General features: G+C 39.6%; 1 protein-coding gene and 1 long non-coding RNA gene across 2 annotated transcripts in view; one reads left to right on the top strand and one right to left on the bottom strand.

The window, feature by feature from the left end:
- Window positions 1-26,375, top strand: part of LOC114486699 (uncharacterized) — a 140,079-nt gene that overhangs the window by 33,788 nt on the left and 79,916 nt on the right. The window lies entirely within an intron of this gene.
- The window catches only part of CDH6 (cadherin 6), a 57,320-nt gene continuing 53,622 nt past the window's right edge, over window positions 22,678-26,375 (bottom strand). Inside the window, exon 11 of the mRNA XM_024124757.2 lies at window positions 22,678-23,213. Within this exon, the coding sequence (XP_023980525.1) occupies window positions 22,723-23,213 (491 nt within the window). The 3' untranslated portion in view covers window positions 22,678-22,722. The remainder of the gene's footprint in view (window positions 23,214-26,375) is intronic.

The raw sequence follows: 26,375 nt of genomic DNA, 5'->3' as shown, positions 1-26,375 counted from the left end.
TTAAAATAGCAATATAACCAACCGAATCAGTATGTGGAGGGTGTGTAAATTTAGTAGGATAGATATGTATGATAATTTCCTCATCTTCCTTAGGGCAAATTGGTAGATGCTGTCTAAGGTTGATGAATAAATTTTAAAAGTTGTTTAAACGTATTATTCGAAAGTATAAAATCTAAAAACTAAAAATTTACTATAAACACAAAATCACACAAAAACAAAATAGAGAAACCCAGATCACAGGAAAATAGAGAAGGCAACGGAAGTATTAAATACATAAAATATAGAACTAAGACTAAAAATAGTGTCAAATTAATAAATGTATATGGAGTAAACAATCTGTGGAGAGAAAGGAAAAAAAAAACTCCTCATGTCTCACATTGCTTAAAAAATGTAATACCACAAGATGAAGTGTAAAAGAGACATATCTCAAACAAAGTAACTTAGCAAAGTTGAAAATTAAAGGTGTGTGGAAACCCCCCGTTCCCCCTCCCCTGCCAAAAAAACCCACAAAACAAAAAAACCCACAATTAATCAAGACCAGTGCAAACCAAAAGGAAGCAGGGGTTGCAATGTTATTAGAATATCATCCAAGATAAATCATAACGACAGCTCAGAGAAGTGAACTAGCTAAAAACTGAGAAGGCAGAGTGTTGGATGAGTCATCCGCACGGTTGCGATTATTCCCCAAAACAATGGAAGGAGTACCACTAGAGGTGATACATGTTCTGTGCTTAGCAAAGCACCTAGAACATCATAAGTTCTCAACGAATGCTAGCTATTCTCTCATTTATTTGAGCCTTGCTTCTGTTCCATTTGTTCTGGCCTCTTTCAGAAATTCCATTTATCTGTATGTTGAATCTCTGCTAACTGTCTTCCAGGGGCCAAATATCTATATTTTATGTTTGATGTGGTTCAGACTCTACTCCAAGCACAAGCCATGGAGTTGTGCCTTTCCTGTTTCTTCTACCCATTTTGTCATCCAGCCCAGCTGCCATCCAACTGTCTGTTAGGTAGGTTGGCCCAGTTGCTTCTAGACGATTGTGGTTCCCTTGTGACACACTTCCTGCTTTTCCCATGATCGATTCTTTTTTTCAGCCTTCAAACTTGGAAGATGTCACTGGAATTTCCCCAAGACCTCCTCTACTTATTTTCATCTTGTTCCATCTCTGTTGTATCTCTCTGAAGTCATAGCTTGTGGAGGAACTTTTCCTCGTTCGAGTGTTGAGACAGCTTGTTCACTGTTTTCAAAATCATTGTGTCACCGTAACAAGGGCCTGGGAAGGCAGTTAGACATCTTTGCTCAACTCACCATTTTACATACAGTTCCTTTTTTCCATTTTGTCTTGACTCATTGGACTCCTGTATTCCTGGCTTTTATTCCTCTATGTCCATATCCTTGTTTCAGTTTCTGCTTTTGGACATTCTCTTTGGAGATCTGTTGACTTCTCCTTTTGGCTCTCTGAGTCTGGCTTTTTCTTCAACTCTCTACTCTGATCTTTTGTGTGTGGGGGTGGTACGCGGGCCTCTCACTGTTGTGGCCTCTCCCGTTGCGGAGCACAGGCTCCGGACGCACAGGCTCAGCGGCCATGGCTCACGGGCCCAGCCGCTCCGCGGCATGTGGGATCTTCCCGGACCGGGGCACGAACCTGTGTCCCCTGCATCGGCAGGCGGGTTCTCAACCGCTGCGCCACCAGGGAAGCCCATCTACTCTGATCTTAATATCCCTCTTCACACTACCTGGTCTTGGAGGAGAATCACTTCTTTTAGCTCCACCCTTGTAGGGTGTAGTAGGCAGGATTTTAAGATGGCACCCATGACCATTGTCCCCTTGTATCACTCCCATGATGTTATGTTATATGGCACAGGGGAGAGTATCTGAGTGTGCCTGATCTAATCACACAAACCCTTTAAGAGCACCGTTTTCTCTGGCTGGTGGCAGAAGAGGAAGTCACAGAGATTCAAAGAATGAGGATTCAACACAGCGTTGCTAGCTTTGAAGATGGAAGGGACCATATGCCAAGGAATGTGGCTGACCTTTAGAAGCTGACAATAGCCCCTGGCTGACAGTCGGTAAATAATTGGGGACTTCAGTCAGTCCTACAGCTGAAAGGAACTGGATTCTGCCAACAACCTGAATGAACTTGGAAGCAGATTCTTCCCCAGAGCTTCCACATAAGAGCCCAGCCCAGCTGACACCTGATTACAAGCCTTGTGAGACCCTGAGCAAAGAATGTGGGCATGCCATGCCAGATTTCTGACCTACAGAACTTTGAGCTAATAATTGGATGTTTTAAGTCACTAAGTCTGTAACAATTTTTCCACAGCAATGGAAAACTAATATATAAACATCACTCACTTGCTTCATATGTTTCAGAGAAAAATCGGATGATAAATTCTGGATGGGAAGAAGTAAGGGAATATTGCAATGCTTTTGCAAAGAGGGGCTAAACCAAAATATAATGTTAACTCTTTTCTTCCACACCTATCCATTGACTAGACCAGAAAGAGCTGGTAGTCATCCTGGCCTCCATTTTCCCCTCTTCCTCACTCTCAGTTAGTCAACAAGTTCTGTCACTTGTCCTTCCCAAATATCTCTAATTTTTATTCTCACTGAGTGGTCTTATTTCGAAAACTTCATTACTTTTTTAATTTTTATTTTTCTACTGAGATATAAAACACATATAACATTATATTAGTTTAAGTGTACAACATAGTGATTTGCTATTTATGTATTTTGCAAAATGATCATCACAATAAGTCTAGTTAACATCCATCACCACACATAGTCACACATTACTTTTCCTACGATGAGAACTTTTAAGATCTACTCTTAGCCTTCATTACTTCTTGATTATAATTGTATAATAACCTCATGGTTCAGAGCTTTACTCAATTCTCTACACTGCTGTTGTTTTGAAGTTTCTGAATCCCTAATTTGATTATGTCACTCTTCTACTTCAACTCCTTTGAGGACATCCTATAGTCTTCAGGAGAAAATCCAAACTCGTTGGCATAGGATTTCCAGCTTGAATTTCTCCCACACTGGCTTTAGTTATACTAAATTACTTGCCTTTGCTACAGGGAAGCACATATTTTCACTACTCTGTGCTTGGAAGGCTACTGCCAATTCTGTCAGGAAAATTGCTATTCATCCTTAAAACTTATCATCCCTTTCCAGGAAGTGTTTTTATGAGTTAGATACAGACACTTCTCTCCCAGAGTCCTCTTCATTAGATAGTTGGGTACCTTAATAGGGGGCTTTCTTCCCTTCATCACTGACAGATCCTGACAACCATTCTCCCAAAATGTAGAGAGACCTTGGATTTAGACCAGGGTCATGCAGACGTGCATTGCAGCAGACAAGGTCTAGTTCAGGTCCAGAAGTGTAATTCGATCTTTATCCTTGTGTTAGGGTATGACCAGCTTTGGAGCAGAGATGAGGCATTTTGCATAGGAAACTCAGAGGTGTCTGGGAAAGGTGGTCTAATCACTCCTCTGTCTCTTCGCACTGAAAGAGAAGAGACATTTGAGTTCGTGGAGACCTTAGGGCTTACAGGCTTGACCTGATGAATGTCTAATGATAGGGAAGGACAGCAAGGCTTTTCACATGATGCTAATTTGAGTCCAGAGAGAGATGTGAAAGGCTGGACTTTAGGTGCTGCTGACATGGCCTTGAATGGGTTCACATGGGACCTGTTTTTGCCCTAGGAAGTGGTTACATGAGAACAGAAGGGGCTGATAACTCAGGCTCAGCAAGGCATGGCCTGCCGTGATGGATGGAATGGACCATCTTCCCTTGAAGGACATTCTCACAAGCACCATGGAGCTGGGCACTTAGCATGAGACAGGACAGCTGCAGCAGCCATTCCTTGCATTTTTACTTCAGGAATGGTTCTTCATCCTGAAGCAATTATTTTCCACTGCTGCCCAAATATCTGCCATCTACAGGCTGTGAGATGACAGACACCAGAATTTGTTCCACCTGCCCCTGAAGTGCTGAGGGAGGGAATGGAAAGAGATTTGATGTGAAGGCCCTGGCTGGTTTTCTTCACACTGAGGGAACAACCTCATGGAGTTATTATTGCTTTGGTAGCTAGTGGCATAGGGTCTTTTTTCCACTTATGGTGCTTTAGCCACACTCAGCCATAGCCAGCTTCCACTCCTCAGTCAGAGCTTCTCCCCCATGTGAGAGCTGGGATGATAGAAGGACTTCCTTCTGCTACTAGCATATGGTGTTTGAGCAGAGTCCTCTGGGCTTTGACCATTGCCTATTGTTTGCACCCCAAACTACCACTTTTATAATTTTCTTAGTAACATTTTGTTTGGGTGAGTAACAGAAACAAAAGGAACGTTCTTTCTTTCTTCACTCTCTGCAAAATAATGCAAGCAAACTGTATAAGTGACTCTAGAAGCAATAGAAACAAAACTTGAGCTACCTAAAGCATTTGCCTACCAGCTATGGTCAGGAGACCCCAATCACACTGGGGTGGGACTGTCCGTCCTCAGGTAGTCAAGGCTGGTCACATGCCTCCACAGGTGTCTACCACAATATTCATTGGTTTACCCGTTTGTTTCTCAACCAGCTTATAAATATTTGAAAGTCCATCTTTTTTTCTATTTCTGGTGAAAATAGAAATAGGCACTTCCAATAGGCAATTCAATAATGTTAAACCAATTTTAGTATTGGTTTAGCATTATTATTAAATGCAGGGTTTTATATCCTGCATTTTTGTTCATATGAATTATTATCATACTTGGTTTTTACAGATATAACATGAATTCTCAAAGGATGATGAACTCTGATAATTAAGTATGCTCCTTAATTACGAATTATTTTGGTACTTGGGAAAAATATTTGATGCAGATTCATTGGTAACATAATTTTGCCTCATCAGATGGAATACTGTGAAAGTTGTAATAAAAACACTGCTCGGGGCTTCCCTGGTGGCGCAGTGGTTGCGCGTCCGCCTGCCGATGCAGGGGAACGGGGTTCGCGCCCCGGTCCGGGAAGATCCCACATGCCGCGGAGCGGCTGGGCCCGTGAGCCATGGCCGCTGAGCCTGCGCGTCCGGAGCCTCTGCTCCGCAACGGGAGAGGCCGCAGCAGAGGGAGGCCCGCGTACCACAAAAAAAAAAAACAAAACACTGCTCTATCAACACATTTAAGGTATACTGTTTTCCTCCAAATATGAAAATTATCTAAAAAAATACAAATCTTTCCTCCATAGAAAATACAGACACAAGAAAATAATAAGAAATACATATCAAATGATTATACACATTTAGCTACATCAAATACTATTTTACCCCAATAAAAATGCTTAAATATTTAATTTTTATAATAATTATCCACTAATTTCATGACAGGAATTAATAATTTATACAATGAAGGACACTAGTAATTTGGACTATTTTAAATTTAAAATTTTACTACAAGTAGAAAAATACTTCCTGTAAAGCTTTTTTCTTTCCTCACTCTTTGCAAGATAATGCAAAGTAAAAGACTTTGAAACACTTAGAAGCGTGATTCAATGTATCCAATTCTGCAAATGGAAATGTAGCCTATTAATTTCTCCTTTGGAATTTATTAACTCAAACCACAAAACAGACTAGTTAGAAGAGCATCCATTATGGGTAAAATAGCTAGAGAATAAAGTAATTTCTTCTTCTAACTGCTGAGAGTATATACAGACATTTTTAATGAACAATGCTGAACCATTCCCAGCATGAAAATATTTAATAACTCTTCTAGGATAAATAAGAATCCTACTCTCTTTTTATCTCTGACATGACTTTGCAAAGAACTTTGCACAGAGCGGGTGCATGACAAATGCTTTTAGAAACAACTGAAAGAAATGGATGCAGAAACAAAGAGAAGTTAGTACAAGAGTGTGCTGAAAGTAAAACCCACACTGAATGTCTTCGATGTTTGGGGTGTTGAGAGTAAACTTAGAACAAAAGAGTTTTTACATGTAAAAGGTTATCCATTTCATGAACTCTCATTTGGAAAATTATTATTTTTATCTAAAGCAGTGATTTAAAAAGTTTTTTCCTGGCTCGAACTTTCTGGTGCTGTGCCTCAGCAATCTCTCTTTGTCACACCCTCACCCCAATTATAGACCAATAGACATAAGTAGCCAAATTCAGAAAACAATGTTTTCTTTTGACAGAGAGCCAAAAATTCAGAAAGCAATCTTAATCCCAAATCTTTAGAAAAATCTAACTTTTGGAAAAAAAATATTTTCGAAGCTGCTCGATGAGACTTTTCCCATCAGTTTTGACTGTGCAGCAGTTTTTCATGGTCCACACTAATATCCTGAACATACTGCTTGCTCAGCACCATTCTCCCTCTCCATTATCATGTATCCAGAAGAGATGAACGTCGCCTTTCAGTGTGTGTATAACACTTGTCCCCCAGGTATTCAACCTCTTGTCTCCTTATTAAGAAGCCCAGGGCTTCCCCGGTGGCGCAGTGGTTGGGAGTCCGCCTGCCGATGCAGGGGACACGGGTTCGTGCCCCGGTCCAGGAGGATCCCACATGCCGCGGAGCGGCTGGGCCCGTCGCTGAGCCTGCGCGTCCAGAGCCTGTGCTCTGCAGCGGGAGAGGCCACAACAGTGAGAGGCCCGCAAAAAAAAAAAAAAAAAAAAAAAGAAGCCCGGCTGCAATATTCAACCCTACAACAAAACAACACACACACACACACACACACACACACACACACACGTCTTTTCCTGAGTCACCATCCGATGTTGTACCGTCGGGATTTCAAGGTCAATGTGTGATAGCTCCACTGAGAATCTTGACTATGTGGGATCATTGCAAACATGAAAAAGATGCTTTATGCACTCGCTATCTGAAAGTGAATGTGAAAGCATGTAAATTAATGTACAAAAGCTTAGGAAAATATTACAATTGTCACACTTGATTACTTATAGACACAACCTGACATTCCCGAAGAACAGATATTAAAGAATAACTTTTCTTCAAAGATATAAAAACTCACTCATTCAGGTAGTCAATAAATATTCATTGGGAGCCTGTGGTGTACATAACACGGCAGGTACACTGATGGGATAACAAAGATGGATAACGTATGATATTGACCGTGTATATATCATTTCCTAGAGGGCTTTGCTGACAAAGCAGAAATGAGGAGGACTGACTATTGTGAATGGTGTTGAAAGTTATTCTTTATGTACGGTAGTAACATGACCAGGTATACCTTTAACAACCTTGTCCCCCCAAAGATCCATTATATATTAACAGTAACCAGGGAGAATTTAAAATGACTCCTCTGTGGAGGAAGTTGGTCCTAGACCAAATTTGGCTAAGAACAGACACTATGAACCAATGCTTTAAAAAATTTCCAAGTGACATGAGATAAGCCTGACTTGATTAGAGGTCATCTGTTCTCTGAGATAATCATACAGATTTAAAACAAAAAGTGCCAATGCAACGCAACATGGGAATCCCATGATTAGAAGGATTTTTTTTTTTTAATGTATAGGAAGCTGCTCATTCTCTAAGGATCTAATGAATAGCCTTTGAAAGTAAGGGAGCAAGAATAATCAAATAGGTTGTTTAACAGAGTCATTTAAAGGCTTCTTCTGTGAAGAAACATGAGCTTCCAAACTGTGAACTAGATTGTCAAGAGACTGAAATTTTAACACTGCTAAATATGTCATTGAATTGTTCTACAAAATACAGTATTATTATTTCCCTAAATTTTCTATGCATCTTACAAAGTTTGATGGAAAGGTGAATGGCTTTATATCACGTTACATCTTTTTTGGCTTTGGGGAAAAAGGAGATGATTCAAACTTTAATCACATCAGGCTATAGATTAGAGCTACTGTAAATTCATGGTCTTGAATGCTAACTTGGATCTTAGTGCTACCTGGAAAGCCTTCTCTTTTCAGTCATCTCTCTCCACAGGTACCTATGCGTACCTATGCCTGCTTCTGCATAGAAACTACAGAACCTCCTGACCCCAAATCTATTATCTTATGAATGCCTCACTTCCTTACCATTACACTCTCTCACCACTTCTTTTTTTTTTTTTGGTGGTACGTGGGCCTCTCACAGTATATCATACTTCTTTCCATGGAGTCGCTTTTTTTTTTTTTTTTTTTTGCTTTACGCGGGCCTCTCACTGTCGCGGCCTCTCCCTTTGTGGAGCACAGGCTCCAGACGCACAGGCCCGGCGACGCACAGGCCCGGCGGCCATGGCTCACGGGCCCAGCCGCTCCGCGGCACGTGGGATCTTCCCGGACCGGGGCACGAACCCGCGTCCCCTGCATCGGCAGGCGGACTCTCAACCACTGCGCCACCAGGGAAGCCCCTCTCACCACTTCTTAACTTCCACAGAGAGTTGGCAAAGTTCACTAACTTCACCTCCTTACCTGTTACACCCTGGCTAATGTCCCATCTCTACTGAAATTGCTGTAGCCAAGGTCATCTACTACCTCCTCTTCTTTATGTCCACTGGAAACTTTTCAGTCCTTATCTTAGCTGACCCCTGGGTGACATTTGGTACTGTTGACCCTTCCATCCTGATTATAACTCTTACCCTAAATTGGAAAAAAAAAAAACCCTGCTTTTCTCCTAGTTATTGAGAAAATCTTTCTCAGTCTACTTAGCAGGTTCTTTTATTTTTGTTTATTCCTTAAATACTGGTGTTCAGATAGGTTGTGTCCTGTCCCTCTCCTCTTCACTCTATAGACTCTCTCTGCACAATCTCTTCCATTCCTATGGCTGAAGTTGTTATCTATATGTTGCTGGCTCTCAAAGCTACATCTACATCCCGAATTGCTCACCTTAAACTTCAGATCCATATATTCAACTGCTGCCTGACTTCTCTTGAATGTCACACGAATACCTCACGCGAAGCATGTTCGAATTGAATGGATTATCTTTCTTTCAAATTGTTTCCTTTTCCTGAACCCTCTCTATGATAGCACCACAAGCCACATAAATGCTCAGTCCAGAAACATGTAGAGATGGTCCACAGCCCAGTCAATGGGCAAAACCATTCTAACTCTCTCATGAATCCAAGCACATAAAAATAAAATCACTGTTACCACTGTGCTGGTACTGGCTATTTTCACCTCCTGTCTGAATGACCACGTTAGCCTCCTGTGTTGTTCCCTTGTGTGTAAATCCATCTCGTCCCAAGCCTTTCTCCACACTAGAGCCAGAGGTATCTTTCAAAAGAAAATCTTATCATGTCACTCCCTCCTCTTCTTCAAATATTACAATGGCTCCCATTTTAAGGTCCCAGCTCTTTAATACGTCTTATATTACTCTTCACCACCTCGTCTCCACGCTCCTTCTCTTTTAGATCTCACCATCCTTTCCCGTGCCCAGGCCCACTACACTCTAATCACACCAAACTTCTAAAGTTATCTAAATGTACCATGGTTTTTTGCCAATTCTAGGTTTTCTCGTAGGCTGTTCGTTTTGTTTGGATGTTCTTTCTCTCATCTCATGCCTATTTCTCACTGCTTAGCATAATCATGCATTCCTCTCAGAAGCTGTGATTTGTATCTACATTACCCCTCCCCCCCATACTTCTATCATAGCACATTATTATGACTGTTGATTTAATTTTTTGGTGTTTTTTTCTGCTAGACTATAAACCCCGAGTGTCTGTCATATTCAAAGCTGTAGTCTCAAACATCTATCACCATAAATATTTATTCATATTCACTGACTGATGGATTTAGAAGGTGAAAGGGGGATAAATGAGTCGCAACGTACTCAGCAGAATGGAGAAACTGAAGCCTAATTCCTAGCGTGGGGTGGGAATGTAATAAGAAGCAAGCTAATTTATAATGCAGCACTCAGGCAAGGTCAAGGCGTAGAGGAGCCAGGTACCTCTGATTGCCAGGGGGTGGGGTGTGGCTGGAAGCAGATTGACTGTAAATCTGTATCAGGAGCAGTTAGTCTCCAGATCCTCTTTCCTTCCCTGCACATCCAGCTGATTTTTTTCACTGCTCTTTCCCCATGCCGGCAGAAGGTAGGAGGTTTACTCTCTAGAAACACTGAATCAGTGAAATTCTGTGCTCAAGAGCAACAGGTATGGCTGAGGGCAGGGGGGGAAGAGCTGTACCTTAAAGGTGAATTACATGAAAAATCTCTATTCTGAACACTGGGATTCCTCCAGTTCCTTCCCTGTGTAAAGGTTTCTAAATACTGGCAACCAGGATGGGATCCCTGGGGAGGAGATTGGAAGAATCCTCTCACTGGAAATTGACCCAAGACAAGACATTCATGAATGCAGCACGTGAGTGCCCCAGTGAAAGTATCGGTTCTTACTTCAATCACACTATGGGGAGGCCCGCCAGCCGACAGCTAGAACTTCTAATTAGCTTTTCAGTACCTCGCTATTAACTAGGAACAGACAGCTAAGGGTTGCTAGACATGTGAGGAAGACTTCTAATGTGGAAGGCAAAGACCAAAGCAAACAGACAAGAAATTCAGAAAAAATAGAGATAAGCAAACAGGAGAAGAAGAAAATGTTTTTTAAAATTCATTCCTGATATCAGAGAGATGGAGAGTTTCTAGACAGATATGCAAGCAGAAGAGAATTGACAGATTACCTTGTGTGATTGAGAGAAATTTAAGAATCACGTCAGGATGTTTGTGGCTGAATTATGACGGGTATATGAAAAAACAAGCAAAGTTTAAAGTGAGGCAATTACTAATTTCAGGGAAAAATAAAGTTGAGCGAGAAAAGACGTGAAATCACAGTGTAGTGTCAGGCTCAACAGTGAGTCATCATATTTACACAGGCTAATAACGTAAATAAACTCTTAATCACCAGTTGTGCTATAACTCTATGGGAAGGATGGGGGGAGAAGTGAACGCGTGTGCGTGCGTGTGCGTGCATGTGTTTGGGGGGTTGTTGTAGGAAATCTAAACCCTTTCTCTCCATAGTGGGAAGTCAGTAGACAATGTTCAGAACTGTAAACCCCAGAGATAGTAGTATTAAGCTGAACTATCTGAAACCGTTGATGTTAACCACTGTTCACCTACAAAAATTGCAATTTCTTATGATTCAACCTAACATAAGCATTATTTAGAAATATGGGAGTAAACTATCTGGAAGAGTTGAAGGGGATTACCTCTGGGTAAAGGGAGCGAGGGTAGAGTGGGAAGTTTTGGCTTATAAGCTTTATAGAGCTATTTGGCATTTTAGACGATATACATATATTAATTTAATAAAAATTAAAATTAATAAAAGGATGAATAAGTGGCTTACTTCCAACGTACCTAAGTGAAAAGACCCATTTTCCTAGGAGGAATGATTAACAGCAGTGATTGATCGGATTGTGCTCACCTTTCCTCCTTTAAGGATTTTTACCTTTTAAAAAATGACTATTAGAAGAGCTTTCTCTGAAAAGACAAAAATAGTCTGTTCTAGTAGCTCATTTAGAACTTTAATTGGAAATTTGGTTGTGTCTTCTTCCAATTAAGCTAACTGAAGTGGAACTCTGATTGGGCCCTGGGAGAGGAGGAGTTCCCCAGCTGAGGCTCGTAGAATAACAGCTGACTTTAAAAAGAGAAACAGAAGCCAATGCTTAGGAAGACTGGAGAATTGACCCTATAGGGATTTCAATCATTTACTTATTGACTGACATATGCAGGGAACATAGCCAGAAAAGTTCTGAAAAAAAGATGGGAGAGTGAAGAGCTTCACCTGAGGATTTAAACGAACGTGTATGAACTACTCCTGGTACTTTCGTTGGAAACTTGCAAACTTTTCTAGGGAGGGCACCTGTTTTAATTCCTTTATCATTTGCTAGACAAGTACATGCATTGTATTCAATAAGTAAAGGAAAGTTGGAAGGCACGTGCAACTATTACAACTTCTATCCCTCCTGCTCCCTTCAAGAACCTTCTTTGCTAGTCAAATCCATCTACCCAAAGTTCCTTGAGCATGCCTCGCCTTTGTTACCTCAACAGAATTGCTTCTATCTTAAACTCTGGTGTGCATAAAAATCACTGGGGAACTTGCTAGCAATGAAGATTTCCAATCCTGTCTTCCCTTTCTCCATGACATCTTTTAATATATTAGGCACAGTACACACAGTACTTATTTATGCTCTCAGATGAGCTGCAGCCCAAAAAAAGCCTATTTAAAAAAAAATGCTTTAAAATACAGAAGGAAAATTGCAAATATAAAATCAATACAAGTCTAATGGTATATATATATATATATATATGTATCTGAATATATAGCAATATTGTGTAAACTAGTGAACTGCAGCTTGATTCACATCTTCAAGGTAAAGTGTGGGTATAATTTAATATGTTGAATACAGTGAAGGTGGAGGCTCCAAACTTTGGAATGCCTACAGCCTCTGGAGTACATAAAATAGCCCGGGTTATTTGTGGAATTGGACCAGGGAACTTGCATTTTAGAGAAGCATTCCAGTGACAAGGCCGTAGGTTCTAGCACTCCTTCTGAGGCCCAGCTCAGGTCTTAATGCTGAAATCAATCTGCCCCTCAACCTTTCCTCACTGGAGAGCTATCATTTGAATCTTGGTGTCATTTTGCCAAATTCTTTTAAGGTAGATATAGTTCTTTGGATCCAAAGGGAACCAAACAGTCTGGATTGCACATTTATTATTTTCAATACAAATTATTTGTTAAATATATATTCATTTGTGATTTAATTTTTGTAACTTTGCAAGATTCTTTTGTATAAATGTTTTCACAAATGAGAAAATACTTTGTCATGATCTTCTTGATTATGTTAAGGGAAAAATATATTTTATACAAAAAGTAGGTAGTAAAGTTTTCATCACATAAGAGATGTTCAGAAATCTTTGAAGAGTGGCTCAATTTTAATATATTACTTATTATATTTTAATACTATCATGAATACTTTTTATAATGCTTGAGATAGTAAAGAATAAGAAAACACTGTTATAAATTAGCATTCAGTTTGAAGCAGTGACATTCTAAGGCAACTTTGAATTCTTTCTGAATCTCTGCCAAAGCCATAAGTCAGGAAAGAAACGGGTGTCTTTCTTAAGCTTTTGATCCTGACCTTCTGAGAATGAGAAATGACAATAACATAAAAAGCATTTCTGATCAATAAACTTCAGCTTCCCCATTTTGCGATAGGTGGGAGGACAGACAGGGAGGGTTAAGGGAATTATCATATTTTTTCTGGAATCCATCTACTCCTCCTAGCAGGTTGGCTTTAAGCTTTGACTATGCCTCGTCTTTCTCCTGACCCCCACTCTTGACGTTACTTTGGCCCCTTAGAATTTAGCTATAATATCAGTGAAAGGGTGTGGAAAGAAACCCTAAATGACTAAAGTTGAGCTTCTGTTGCCCACAGGAATCAAGGTTCAAAACAGAAATGAAGTTCAATTGTAGAAAAATACAGAAAGTACATTACATTTAGTTTGTAAACAAAGGTTTGTAGCTACTGCTCTGGCACATGGATACCACCTAACTGGGCAGTTGGGTTTTCCAAGGATATAACAGACACCGGGCTGTTGGTGTGGGTGCTTGGATTCAATGGATGCTCCTGGCTAGAGCAAGTCTCCTTTGTTCCTCCAAACTCATGAAATCTGAATAGCGACAGGAAGTCCTAATTCTTTTCCTTCTCTCCCATCTCTTGAAGGGCATGGTTACCCCACAGAGGGCTTACCACAATTTGATGGTGTGAAATATCAATACTGTCAAGATGATTATTATATAAACAACTAGAGTTTTTGCAGTCTGGGGTGGAAGTTTATGTTTCTCGGGAATATTTTTCCTTGGGAACGCTGTTTCAGTCGTATTTTATAGTAGGAATCAGTTGGAGGATGGGTGTTAATAGGCAGAATTTTGCTTTTCAGCCTCTTTTTTCCTTCCTGGAGCATTTGGACTGATGTTATGGAGAGGAATGTCTTTAAGGTTGCAGCCATCAGTGGGGTCCAACCTCATCTGAATTTATATAAAGGAAAAAAGAATCCTTTTTTTCTGCCAATAAATATTTATCTCGAATGGATGGGATTGGACTATGTGTACAAAGGGGAAAATGGGGGATTCAGTGGCAGGATTGCAGAGCCTGAGTTAAAAGAATTGAGTTTGAAACTAATTCCTGTGATGGGACCTAGGGACAAACCCCACTTTGTGAAATGGGAATGGTACAGCCTAGTGTACAGGGCATTTGTGAGAGTTATATTAAGTCATATATATGATAGTTATTTCTAAAGTGCTGCCTGAAAGTAAGGCATTATTATCAGGCAGCTAAGCAAAGTTAAAAGCTTTAATAAAACCTATCCTTTACCGGCTATAAGGAGACATTTTCTTATCAATGTGCAAACAAGACATATTCACCATTAAAAGTTAAGTTTTTGAGACTAAATGGCTCAGGAAGCAATAAGGATGATCTAATATGTCAAGGGAGACATTTTAAAAAAGGAATAAGTGTATTATAGACAAGTAGGAGACAATCTGCTCCTTCTAAAGAACCATATCTATTCATAGCGTATTTAGAAAAGTATCGAATTCAGGAATATAAGACCCAGAAAAGTGATCTAAAGAGTCAGGGTGTCATTCTGTACAAAATGTTTAGTCAGGTAAACTAAGGTTAATAATAAGAGATTAACTCAGAGCAGTCTTGAGGGAAGGGAATGCACAGAGCAGGATGTGTGTCTGTCTTTTTACCCCTGTATCCCTATCACCTTGATCAGTGCCCGGCCCCTAGTCAATTCTCAAATGGTTTTTGCAGAATGAATATAAAGGTTCATGAGTATCACTATGGAGAGATGCAACAACAAGGGTGAAATTCACATCTGAATTGTTGAAAGAGATACAGGCTTGTTGGTTCAGATTTATGAAATAAAGATGTGAGCTAATTATAATGGCAGGCTGAGCCTTTTAGCTTCCTTAATTGTTCCAGATTTTGATAACCTCAAGACCAGAATGCTCTTCCCAAATGTCAGTGGCGAGTAGTCAACAAAATTTAGAATGAAAAAAAAAGCAAGTCTTTTGCTAGAGAACTTAATCTCTAAGGTTTGGGATGGCAAATAGGTCAACATTGTTCTATTGTTGACGGCTGCTGGAGCATTCCTGTTAGAGATGCTAAGGCTAGAAATCCACGAGTCAATTCATCAGCAACGCCCACCATGGGTGTTAGAGTCCAGAGATGGCAGACAAACATCTCTTACAAGGGTTTTCAACTTGGAGGTTGAATTTGTAAATGACTTTCTTTGGCTGCCCCTCATGGCTTGCAGGATATTAGTTCCCCGACCAGGGATTGAACCCAGGCCACAGCAGTGAAAGCGCCGAGTCCTAACCACTGGACCGCCAAGGAATTCCCTATAAATGACTTTCTATCTGCTCTTCTGATAACACACTCAAGATTATTATGGGATATGGCTTATTATGGTGACTGAAACTGGAGCGGGGATTGGGAAAGATATTGCAAAATTGACAGAGACTGAACTTATATGTGGCAGATACATACACGTGTGCTGAACAGATTCACATGTTGCTCATCTTTCTGCATCTCCCAGCCTCTGTCCAGTGCCTTTGGGGCCATATGATTGAGTTCTGGCCAATGGGATATGAGCAGAAGTTGCATAAGCCACGTGTAGGCCCTGACTTGAGGAAGAGCTCATACGATCACCCAGCTCACTCTTCTCCCCTGGCATGTTAGCCCTTGGAGGCAGCGAGCTGCGGATGGCATAGCTACAAAAGGGAGAAAGGCCCAGAACAACCCTGACGTTCACAAGGGTGAGACATAAAGTTTACAGAGATTTTGGATTTTGTCTACTGCAGCAGCTAGCGTGAATTACTAATAAATATCATTATGGGAAGTGGTTTGTTAAGGCGATGGGAAAGGGCTTAGCCCATCTGAATGTTTGCAGGAATCTGCTTCCTGAAATGGGTCCTTGAGAAAGCACATTGCACTTCCTGCTTATGTTACTATTAGGTCAGGGAAGTTTCCTAGATCCTGCAGACTATGCTTGCCTTGGGGTGGCCCAGAGCTGGGGATGGGGTAGCGGGGTAGGAAGGGCTTGACTCTAGTGCACGGTGCATACCAGTGTACAATGTACATATCCTTCAAAAAGTATATTTCTGGTAGCATCATTCATTTCCATCATTTTCTGTTTCCCACCAAGTTAACTTTAAGCCAAAAGGCAAAAAATGAAAACACAAAGCAACAAGAAAAACCAGCTGCTATGGCATTGGTGATCCTCTGTGTTCTGGTGGCATGTGACTTTTCCAAACCTAGTCCCCTTCACGGAACCTCAGCTGAGATCAATGGCATTGCTTAAACATCCCTCTCTTTCCTCTCCTTTTCCTGCTATTCTTTTCAATTCTTACCTCCCTTTGTCTCAATCCCACTAATTCCTAAACCTCCCACACCCTCCTCTACCTGGGCAGAAAGAGTTTCTCCATCCTATGAAGTCCTCTGAATATTTTCATATATACATCTCTGAAAACATCCCATGTCACCTTCTGGTAGGTACTCTAGTTATGAGTTTATGGCAGCCCTTCCTCACGGACAGGCATCTGGAGAGAAGGGGAAAATATATCTGGCTTATTGTTGAATGTTCCACAGCACACAGTGGAGTGCCTACTGTATACTGAACAAATGAATGAATAAATAAAAATCTCCGTAGCAAAGCAATGAATTCAATTCTCCCAGTTAAAAAATTGGGAAACTGCCTCTGTACAAATAGGAGGCAGCTTAAAAAAGAGCAAGCGGGTAAAATATTATAGCTCTGAATATGCTGAAAACATTTTATTTACTCATAGTATCAGAATGCTGGAAGGATTTTATTCTTATTCCCCTTTGGACTAACCCTTTTTCTTTTTTAAATCAGAGATCCGTAGACAATTGCTTTTATGGGAGGGAAATAAAGGATGGAGATTTGGGATGGGCAAAAATATAGAACTGTCCTTTTTTATCTAAAGCAATTACCATGAGGATAAACAGCTTTCTTAATACAGCGATTCCATAAATAACTAGAATTCTTGATGTCCCAGTGGTAAGAAGTCTGCAGCGCCGTGCCAATGATATAGATTGCTGGTTGGGAGAAACTGTTGTTTACAAGCTAATTATTGTATAACAAGTTGGCTTTAGCTAGCTCTCTGAGAGGTTAAAACAGCAGATTTGGAAAGATAAAGTGTGTATCAGTATGTACATTTTAAAGATCTCTGATTACAAACAACAGTTTGAGAGAACTGAAAAAAAAAACAAGTTAGAAAAAAAACAGTTTATTAAGTAATATATAAATAACGTTACAAAAATTGATTTGCAAAAGGCATATTTACTCTTTGTGAGAAATCACTTTTTAAATTGCATTCTTTTCAAATTTTTACGTCTAAGAAAACAAAGGAAAATAAAGCCATTTCAAGGAGCGTGTATTTGCCATTTGACTACAACAAAAGGCCCGGCCACACTGAGCTAAAAGGTAATTGACTCAACTCCATTCTTCTAATACAGAAAACTTTCTCATGTAAACTGTGAAGTTATGAAAATCTCCCTAGCTAGAAATGTGGATGAAAGCTGAGCAGTGATTGTTTCCATCAGGTGTTCTCGTTGCCAAAGACATGAGTGATACCGAGAAAAACCACGTGAACTGAGCACTCCAGTCAGTAAATCTTCGAGGGTGGTATCAGCTTCAATTTATACTTGGGAGTATTTTTAATTAAAAACAATCAATACCAAAAAGCTTTTATTTTGGGGGTTTAAAATCACAAATCACAGTAGGAGAATGCCAAGTTGCCTTAGCTTGGTACTACCGAAGATGCCCATAGCAATTATTTTAAGTCCGATTCTTATGCAGTTTACTTTCAAAGCAATGAAAATAATCACAAACAAAATAGTACAGTGGTTTTGAATCGCTCCTATGTTTCTCCCGAGCAGATCAGTTTTACGTTTGCTACACAGCATTCCTCCTGAATGCCTAGTAATTCTATACATATGATTCCTTAATAAACACTAAATAGATCATAGAAAACTAAAAGCTTGTAGCAGGTGCCTCTAGACATATTTACATAAATAGCATAGTCTTGCAAGAAAGACCAAGATCTCATTATAGTGGAATGGTTTTTCCACAATGCTAGGTCCATGCCTCATTTGTCAGATTAACCCCATTTGAGGAGAAATTTGAGTTTGTGGTCCATGCATTTTTTTAAAAAGGGAATTAAGCAATTTGTAAAAGCTCTTTTGAAATTAATCTAATAACCCAGTGGCTCTTCGGCTAAGTGCCTGGTCCTGTCTGAAATACAGTGGGTAATAGGCCTTGTTTCCATTTGACCTCCTTTCAGCACTTTCATCTGCTGGCTCTGTCAGGAAAACGTTCCCCCCAAATTAAAAAATGAAAATGCATCATAAATAAGGTATTACCAAATGGGAAGTAGATTAAAGATTGTCTCAGCAATGCTCAAATTAAATTGACAATGTGGAGACCATAAACTTCTGGCTTTAAAAATGAACTATTTCTTTATTAACTTTTAACAAGTGTGTGAGTCAATGTATTGCTCTGCACAGAAAATATGGTCGGGGTCTGATATTTTTTAGTAGAGAATGATCCCTTTAGAAAATTATTCCATAAAGATGCCAAAGGGAGATTAAAAATGCTGCAACTGTAAGAATCACTGAACTTTTAAGGAGATGATACTGTAATTTTGTATTCTTTAGAAAAGAAAGCTGCTGTCAGACCTCAGGAAATAGTTCATTTTCCTGAAGATGCACACACGAAGTCTTAATCTTTCCACTCTTATAATCTGATAAAGGAGGCTGGGTTGTAGTGGTAATAGTAGACTGCTTGGATTTTTAATCTCCTGTCACAATTCAAAAAAGATTTCATCTAGATTAAAAAAAAGAATAAAATTACACTAAAATGATCCTTTTCAGAGGATACCTTGCAAAATAGTGAAGATCATGACTTTTTAGTGTTCTTCCAAAATAATTACACCACTTCGACACTAGTGACTATGAAAAAATAATGTATTTGGTGGTTCGTTCGGTCCCTGGGGAAAATGAATTTAGCTGTACCTGCTTTAAATATTTAGTTTCTGCCCAGGAATCAAGTTTCTTCTTTCCTTTCAACTGCATACTTTTTTTAATGGTCCTCAAGTATATAGAATTGAGGAATGCCCAATTCGTAGTTTATACATGATTATCTCCAATGAAATACCCATTTCAAGACAAAGCATTTGGTATAAGGTATTGCTCAGCAAATCAGAACACCTCAAATGTATGTATTACTTAAATGTTTAAATTTAAAAATTACCTAAAAATGAAACTAATGAAAACATTCTGAAGTTAATTTGGATCCATAAAATTTGGATGCTTCTAAGATAGAGATGCAACTTATAAGAACTTTTTGTATAACTTCGGGAGCTGAAAATGAACACTAAACCAAAATTTTTATACTGAGTTAGAATATAACACCAGGTGTTATTCCATCTGAAAATGGAGTTGATTTGTATCCAAACCTCCCTATATGCACCTAAACTGTAAAGCTAAGAAAGCTCTTACAAAAACATTTATTTTCTGGGCCCAGGTCCCCTTTTTTATGGCTCTATGAAACCATTTTTGATTCTCCCTCATTTGATTTAGTTTTTTATTTGGGAATGAATGTTTTCCAGGCCTTTCAGAAGAAAGTGCCATGAAGTGAAGGGGCTTTAGACTTATGCACAATAGCTTAATGTTTTTAAAATTTCAGCTTATTCTAGGGAACATCTCAGTGATGAAGAAACTTTCCCCTTTGAATAGAGGGGGGAAAAAAAAAGTGAGAAGGGCCTCAAAGTCCTTGAAACAACCCACAAAGGCAATCTCCCTATATTTAATGAATTTTAGTTTCTCAGTGATTAAAGCAAATATTAAAACAACTTTACCTCTTCTCAATTTCCTTCTTTCTCATCACAAACATCTAATATCAGGACAGAGACAATGTGAAAACTGAGCTGAAAACTAATGTTTTCTCCAGTAATCATTCATGTCAACCCAGGTTCTTGACCTGATGTCTTGGTGGAAGGAAGTGAGACCAGCACAGAATGATGGAACTATGGCTCTTATTGTTTCCACGACATCAGGCAGCTTTAATTTTAGGAAAATATTACTCAAGTCTTGACATTTATAGGACCCTAGTGCAAAATATTCAGCTCCAATCTACCCAATTTCTTAGAGATTGACTTCATCATCAGCTTTTGTGGTAAGAGATTTAACAGTTATTTACTTAGTCATATTAACCTGCTCTTGGTATAACTGTCCCATCTTCAGGGTGGAATAATATAACATCCAATTACACCTCAGAAATTCCACTACAGAACTTCTTACTTTCACTTAGGAGGAGAGCGTAAACCTTACCCTTAAACATGGAAGTTGCTGGCGTCAACCCACACACATTCCAATTAATGCCAAAATTTCAAAAGGAAGACTTCTGCTGATACCTTTCTTTTTACAGGACTATCTTTCTTGATATACTTTATTATAGGACATGAAATATAAGGATAGAGAGCTCTTAAATTTTACAGTAAGTTGTGTGATTAAGGTGCTGTTCTATTGCTATAAATAACTAGTTCGTATTAATTAACTTTACTAAGCTATCTTTTTTTCGACACTTACCTGTGACTAGGATATATATCGATTCATTACAGTGAAGCCCTCCTGTAGTATTTTGTCTGTGTTCCTGTGTGTGTGTATGTCTGTGTGTGTGTGAAGAACTAGAAAAGAAAACCTTGTAAGCAGGAAACAGCCCAACCATGAAATACTTGTTAGTATACAGGGAAGTCCATCCATTCAGGAAACACAAGGAATAATATGGTTGTAAAAAATTTTCACTCCCATTGGGTAACCCAAAAGACTATATTTCTCTTATTTTAAAGGGGCTGTCTTTACTTCCTGGATAATAAACCTATTTAGAACTTAACTACTAAACAACAGTGTGTTTCCAAATAGAAAGTATGTGCTGATAGGACATTATCCCCAAATGGAAATGGCACTAAGATTATCTGTAGAAAATTAACATTAATTGAAAATAAATCCCTAAGACTAATAATTGAAGTCAGCATATTCTTAAGTACATATTATATACATAAAGAGCCTGTTTTTTTCAAAGTTTTCAAAACAAGGATGTTTCATTACAGTACTTTGGAAATTTCTGATGACTGTACAATGTAAGAGTCTAATGACAAAAATCATTAGAACAGCATATGAAATAAATGATTTGAACCTGCCAAAAGGATTAGTTCAGTTCAGTTGGGTCCTCTGGATGATACCTATGATGCTAATTGCATAATTAGAGAAATAATGGAGTCAATGGATTGTACATTACTTTTCTGTTGCAGTTTGAGACCATTGCTTTTATCATTAGTTCAAAGACAAGGATGGCAGGATTGCCGTGGAGACAAAGTTAAAAACAATGAAAAGATTTTAATGCTTTTGAAAGTCAGCTATCATTTTAATTACAATCTTAAACAGCCTTGTTGAAGGGAATCCAAGTTTTCCCTTTGTAAGCGTCTTCCAAACATGTACTATGTAGGTTTTCACCATGATTTCAATGTTCATCTATATGTATCATGTTGTAGAAGTATATGGATATTTCCGAACGTGAAGGACAGGGTGTCAAGTTCAAGTGTGACTGGCTCTGACCTCCCCATTAGACTCTGAGAGAGGGATCTGAGTTTTATTTAATCTACCTTCACTAATGCAACTTAACTGTATAAGAAGTATCTGAAGAATATGAATTATTGTACTTCACACTGCTACGTTCAAGTATATTAGAATAATACTGACAATTACAGACAAGGAGTTAAACTTTGTCTCAGAAAAGTTCCTTCAAGAACTTTTAAAACAATTTAGACTTATTCATAACTAGCCTACTGATGGCTGAAATAATTTCAAGTGATCCATGATACATTTGGTGGCCCAAACTTTAAAATATGCTAAATATTTCCTATGTTAACATTTATTAGCTATTTTTCTTTTCCCTTTACATGGTGCAAGGGCAAACTTTTGTATGTCTAATATATAACAAATTATGAGTCAGTGGCAAGGAATGAGGTCTTATTAAGGTGTTTTTTTTTTTGGTTATCTTTGAATGTTACCATTTAATTGGCATGATTTCCTAAAGAAGAAGGCGAATCTCAAAACAGTGGTGGATCTGATGTTTTGAATAGTCATTGGTGCCAGAAAAAGATCATGAAGGATAAACAGGACTGGCAAATATCATTTTAAGTTCTTTGTGACAGAAATACACACCCATATATAGTTCATCATCTCCTTGTGAGCTGATATACCAGGAACAGTGGTCCCTCCTTCATTTCTTTAACTAAAACTGTATTTTTATAAAGTATAATCCCTTATCCCATTAGCATGTGAAATGTACGGAGCCTTCAGCTGACCTTGAGTCAATGCAATGTGGTAAGAGACCAGGCCAGAGAAATTGAGCACGTTCCAAACCTGCACTAAGAGAACAGGGGAAAAGATTACTCCCCATCCTCTCCTCCAGCACGGTGCCTGTTGGGCTGACATGGTTAACTGGATGCACTGAAAAATAAACATTTGCCTCTCAGAAGCTCATAAAAGTGTACTAGAAAAAAAGTCTCTAACGTTGGATCCGCACGGACTGCAGCCATTGACTTTTGGAACGGGTGGAACAGAGAACCCTTCACGGAGCGGTGGAAAAATAGAAAGAAATAGCCACTTCACATGTTTCAGTGTCGTACTGGAAAATGAAAAAGGCAACATATTAGGAGTCCTTGTCACTGTCCACCCCTCCGTACATATCTGCGAGCTTTTTGAACCGAGGCCCCCAGTCACTAAGGTAATTGTAGTCCTGGTCTCCATCCGTGGTCACCGACTCCAGCGAGCTCAGGGAATCGGCCACCGAGCCAGTACCCTCGTAGGCGAAGGTGGCCAAGGAGTCGTAGGGCGGGGCAGTGGGGTCCGTGTCATTTTCCTTTAACCTTTGGCTAATGAAATCTCGGACGTCGGTGTTATCACAAGCTGCTGGAGTCCGTCGGGGTAGAAAAAGGGCTTCGGGCACAATGTCCCTGCGTAATTTGCTGTCCTCTATGGCTTCGGGATTCCTTAGGGTGCCGATATCAAAGGCCTGGGTGTCCTCCTCTCCCCCACCTTCGTCGTTGTAACTGACAATGTTGTCTCTGATGTCCTCTTTGGAAATGATCAAAGGTTCTTTCTTCCGCTGTCGCCTGAGAGCTGCAAACAACACCACTGTCACTGGAAGCAAAAACAAAACAGCGAGGGAAGGGAAAGTTAATTTGCCGACCAATTAACGTCAGGAAGAAACACTGCTCCAAAGTGAAGTTCTCAACGTTTTCGAGGAAACTACTCAATGCTCAACTTTTGCTTCCTTAAGGTTGCAAGTGCCTCCACGCATGATCAAACCAGGACCCTCTCCCACCCCCAAATCGAGTAACTATTTGAAAGAAAGTTAGGATTTAAGTAGAGGATCAAACACCTTCATGTTTTGTCAGTAGTTCCTTCTTGCTTTGAAATGGCAGACTAGTTTCAAGGTAAGGAAAAAAAATAATAATAATAAAAAAGAGCTCAAACACAGTGAGAGTACTGCAATAAGAGTGAAAATTATGCTGAACACCTGAAATGCTCTGAAACTGTTTATAACTGGCACCTTCGGGGATGTGTTGAAGGGTTTGCATAACTCCATTTCTAAAATAACTTTTGCACTGATGCCTTCTTTTTTTTTCCCGAGAAAAGTATAAAGTTAGTTTAAAACCCAAAGTAGAGATGTGGATGTGTGGATACCTTTCTTACATATAAGTACAGGTAATACCTGCAGAGACCCAGATACAATTCAGAAAGCCATTTTGGACTTCAAGATCAGCCAGTTTGAAGGGGGCAGGTAATAGTGCACATGCCAGATTATCTGTGTTTAGGCTAAACAAAATAAACACATTTAAGTGGGAACTTAAAAAATCAGAGTTTCATGTTCTGTAAGTTTGTTGACCAGAATGTTCGTTCTTTTGATTTTTCCTAATTCGGATTAGAGGCAAAGCAAGAACTGTGTTTAAATAGCTCCTGATGTTTCTTCATAGCTGGTTGGGTAGAAAACAGCTGGCTACCTGTAAAGAGACACATCTACGAATGAACACATGGATGGGAAAGTGAAAACAGACTGACAGCTTAGAGAGAAAACAGCCATCCAGGGCAGAAAATGCATTGTTAACCTGGCATTGTCCATGGGAGATTAGTACCAGTAACATCTCTTTACTCTCTCATCCATAACATGGTCCAGTTTTTATGAGCCATGCAAACTGAATTATCACAATAAGAATTACAGAATAATGGCTTTTGGTGGATTTGTATATCTCTCTCTATATTAATGGATATAGGCACACCCAGGTGTCTATATAGTTAACATTTCAGATGTTAATAGTATTAATAATTGGTGATCTATCGAGATAGTTCTATGTGCCAAGCACTGTGCTAAGTGCTTTACATACCAAATCGAATTTAATTATCATAATAGTCTTACAAAGTAGGTACCATCATAACTCCATTTTACATAAGTGGAAATTGAGGTTTAGGGATGTCACGTGTACAAACAATTGAAATCCAGGTCAGTCAGACTAAAAAGCCTGTACTCTTAATTACCCTGCTTTGAAGCATGTTTGGACTGTAGACTATTTCTAAAGGATATGCAATTTTGCTGTTTTCAAGCATGCGGTCGTGTAACGGTACACATTCTCTTTTGCTGCCAGAGAGTATCCTGATGCCTCATTTATCCCTTTCATTCAGGGTATTTATTTATTTGTTCATTCAATAAATATTTATTTAGTGCCAACTCTGTGCCAGGTATAGTTCTAAGCATTATCAATGAAAAAAAAAAGATCAAGAGCCTGTCTGAAAAAGGGAGGCAGGAGTGGTGGTGGTGGGGTGGCGGATAGAGACGGAAAAAAACAATGTATGTAATAAATAAGGAAATTATTATAAGGTGATAAGTGCAATGGAAACAAGAAAGAGTAGTGCAGAGTAAGGAGGATGGGAAGGACTTCTGTGTACGTTTGAGGGGCCGTATATAATTTTTAGGGGGAGACTGCATCATTGGGGAAGTAACATTTGAGCAAAGAGACGAGGAGTTATCCAAGGAACTATCTGGAGAAGAGGACAGAGCTAGGAGGAAGGCCACAGAGTGGGAGCGTGCCTGGAGCGTGTGAGGTGCTGGGGAGAGGAGAGGAGTAGGAAGGGCCATGTCAAGTGGGGCTGTGGATGCTTTGTACACCTTCACTTTACCTGGGGGTCCAGGTGGGTGGAAAATTGCATGGCTTTGGGTGGAGGGATGCTCTTAATCTACCTTTTATGCTGGTTTCCAGTGTGACGCGGATTTGCAAAACAGAGGGTTGTAAGTAAGGACAGCCTTTGGGATAGAGAATAGAATCAAGCTAACTGTCGCTCAAAGAAATAAATTGATGGACACAGGTTCATTCCAACACTTAAGGCAAGATAGCAGGCATTTATCACTTCCTGATTTTTCCGCAGCTTAAGTTGCCTATATCTTGTCTTTTACTCCTGTACACACCTGAAAGTGCAATTGTCTAGAAGACAGAGGCCGCATTCAGTAATTGAAAGGCATTTGTGCACTGCCTAATTCTCCTACTGTTACACCTGCCTATATCTTTGCTTATTGGCCCGATGCACATCTGAAAAGAATTTCTTGAGGGTGTGACTGTCTAAAAGGAAGATCTTTTTCAAAGCTAACTTTTATAAACCAAAAATGTGAGTTCTAAGCACATGGAACAAAAACACTCTGAGAAGGTAAAATGCTGTCTTCTCTGGAACTGAGCCCTTCCCTTTTCTCTACCCCCTTGAGGCCAGAGGACAGCAGTGAGATATTTGGGGCCAGGGTGCTTGGACAAATCTGTGTTCAAATCCCCTCATAAAACTGGAAGGTAGCAAGGCATCTGAGATCAGCAGATCTAGGTTCACTTAAACGATCAGACCTTTCTAAGTCAGTTTCTTTCTCTGTAAAAGAGAAGCAATAAACACAGTGCCCAGTGTGAAAGTTATTATGCCAACTCTAAAGCACCAAAGAAGCACGAGATGTCGTAGTTGTTTTTACTGTTGCTTTATTGACAAAAACAACAGATGCCACATGATCCACTTTCTTGACGGCAGATTTCCTCCTATATCAATGTGGCTTTCCTTCTCTTACCAACTCTCAGGTTTGCTGCCACTTTCTTCAATGGTCTCATTTTTAGTTCGAGCTCTCTTTCAGCCTGAAAGTTACACTGCATTCTATAAGTTCATGGAGAAAATAGAGTACAGTGCGGAAGCACCAGGGGTCGGCAGGGTAAAGACCTGCGTTTGGAACTTAGCTCTACCACCTGTTAGCTGTGTAACTTGGCCTCACACCCTGGGGCC

The sequence above is a fragment of the Physeter macrocephalus genome, chromosome 8 (genome assembly GCF_002837175.3).
Source record: "Physeter macrocephalus isolate SW-GA chromosome 8, ASM283717v5, whole genome shotgun sequence".
Lineage (NCBI taxonomy): Eukaryota > Metazoa > Chordata > Mammalia > Artiodactyla > Physeteridae > Physeter > Physeter macrocephalus.
The sequence above is the reverse complement of the archived record's forward strand: the minus strand, read 5'-3'. Positions and strand labels throughout refer to the sequence as shown.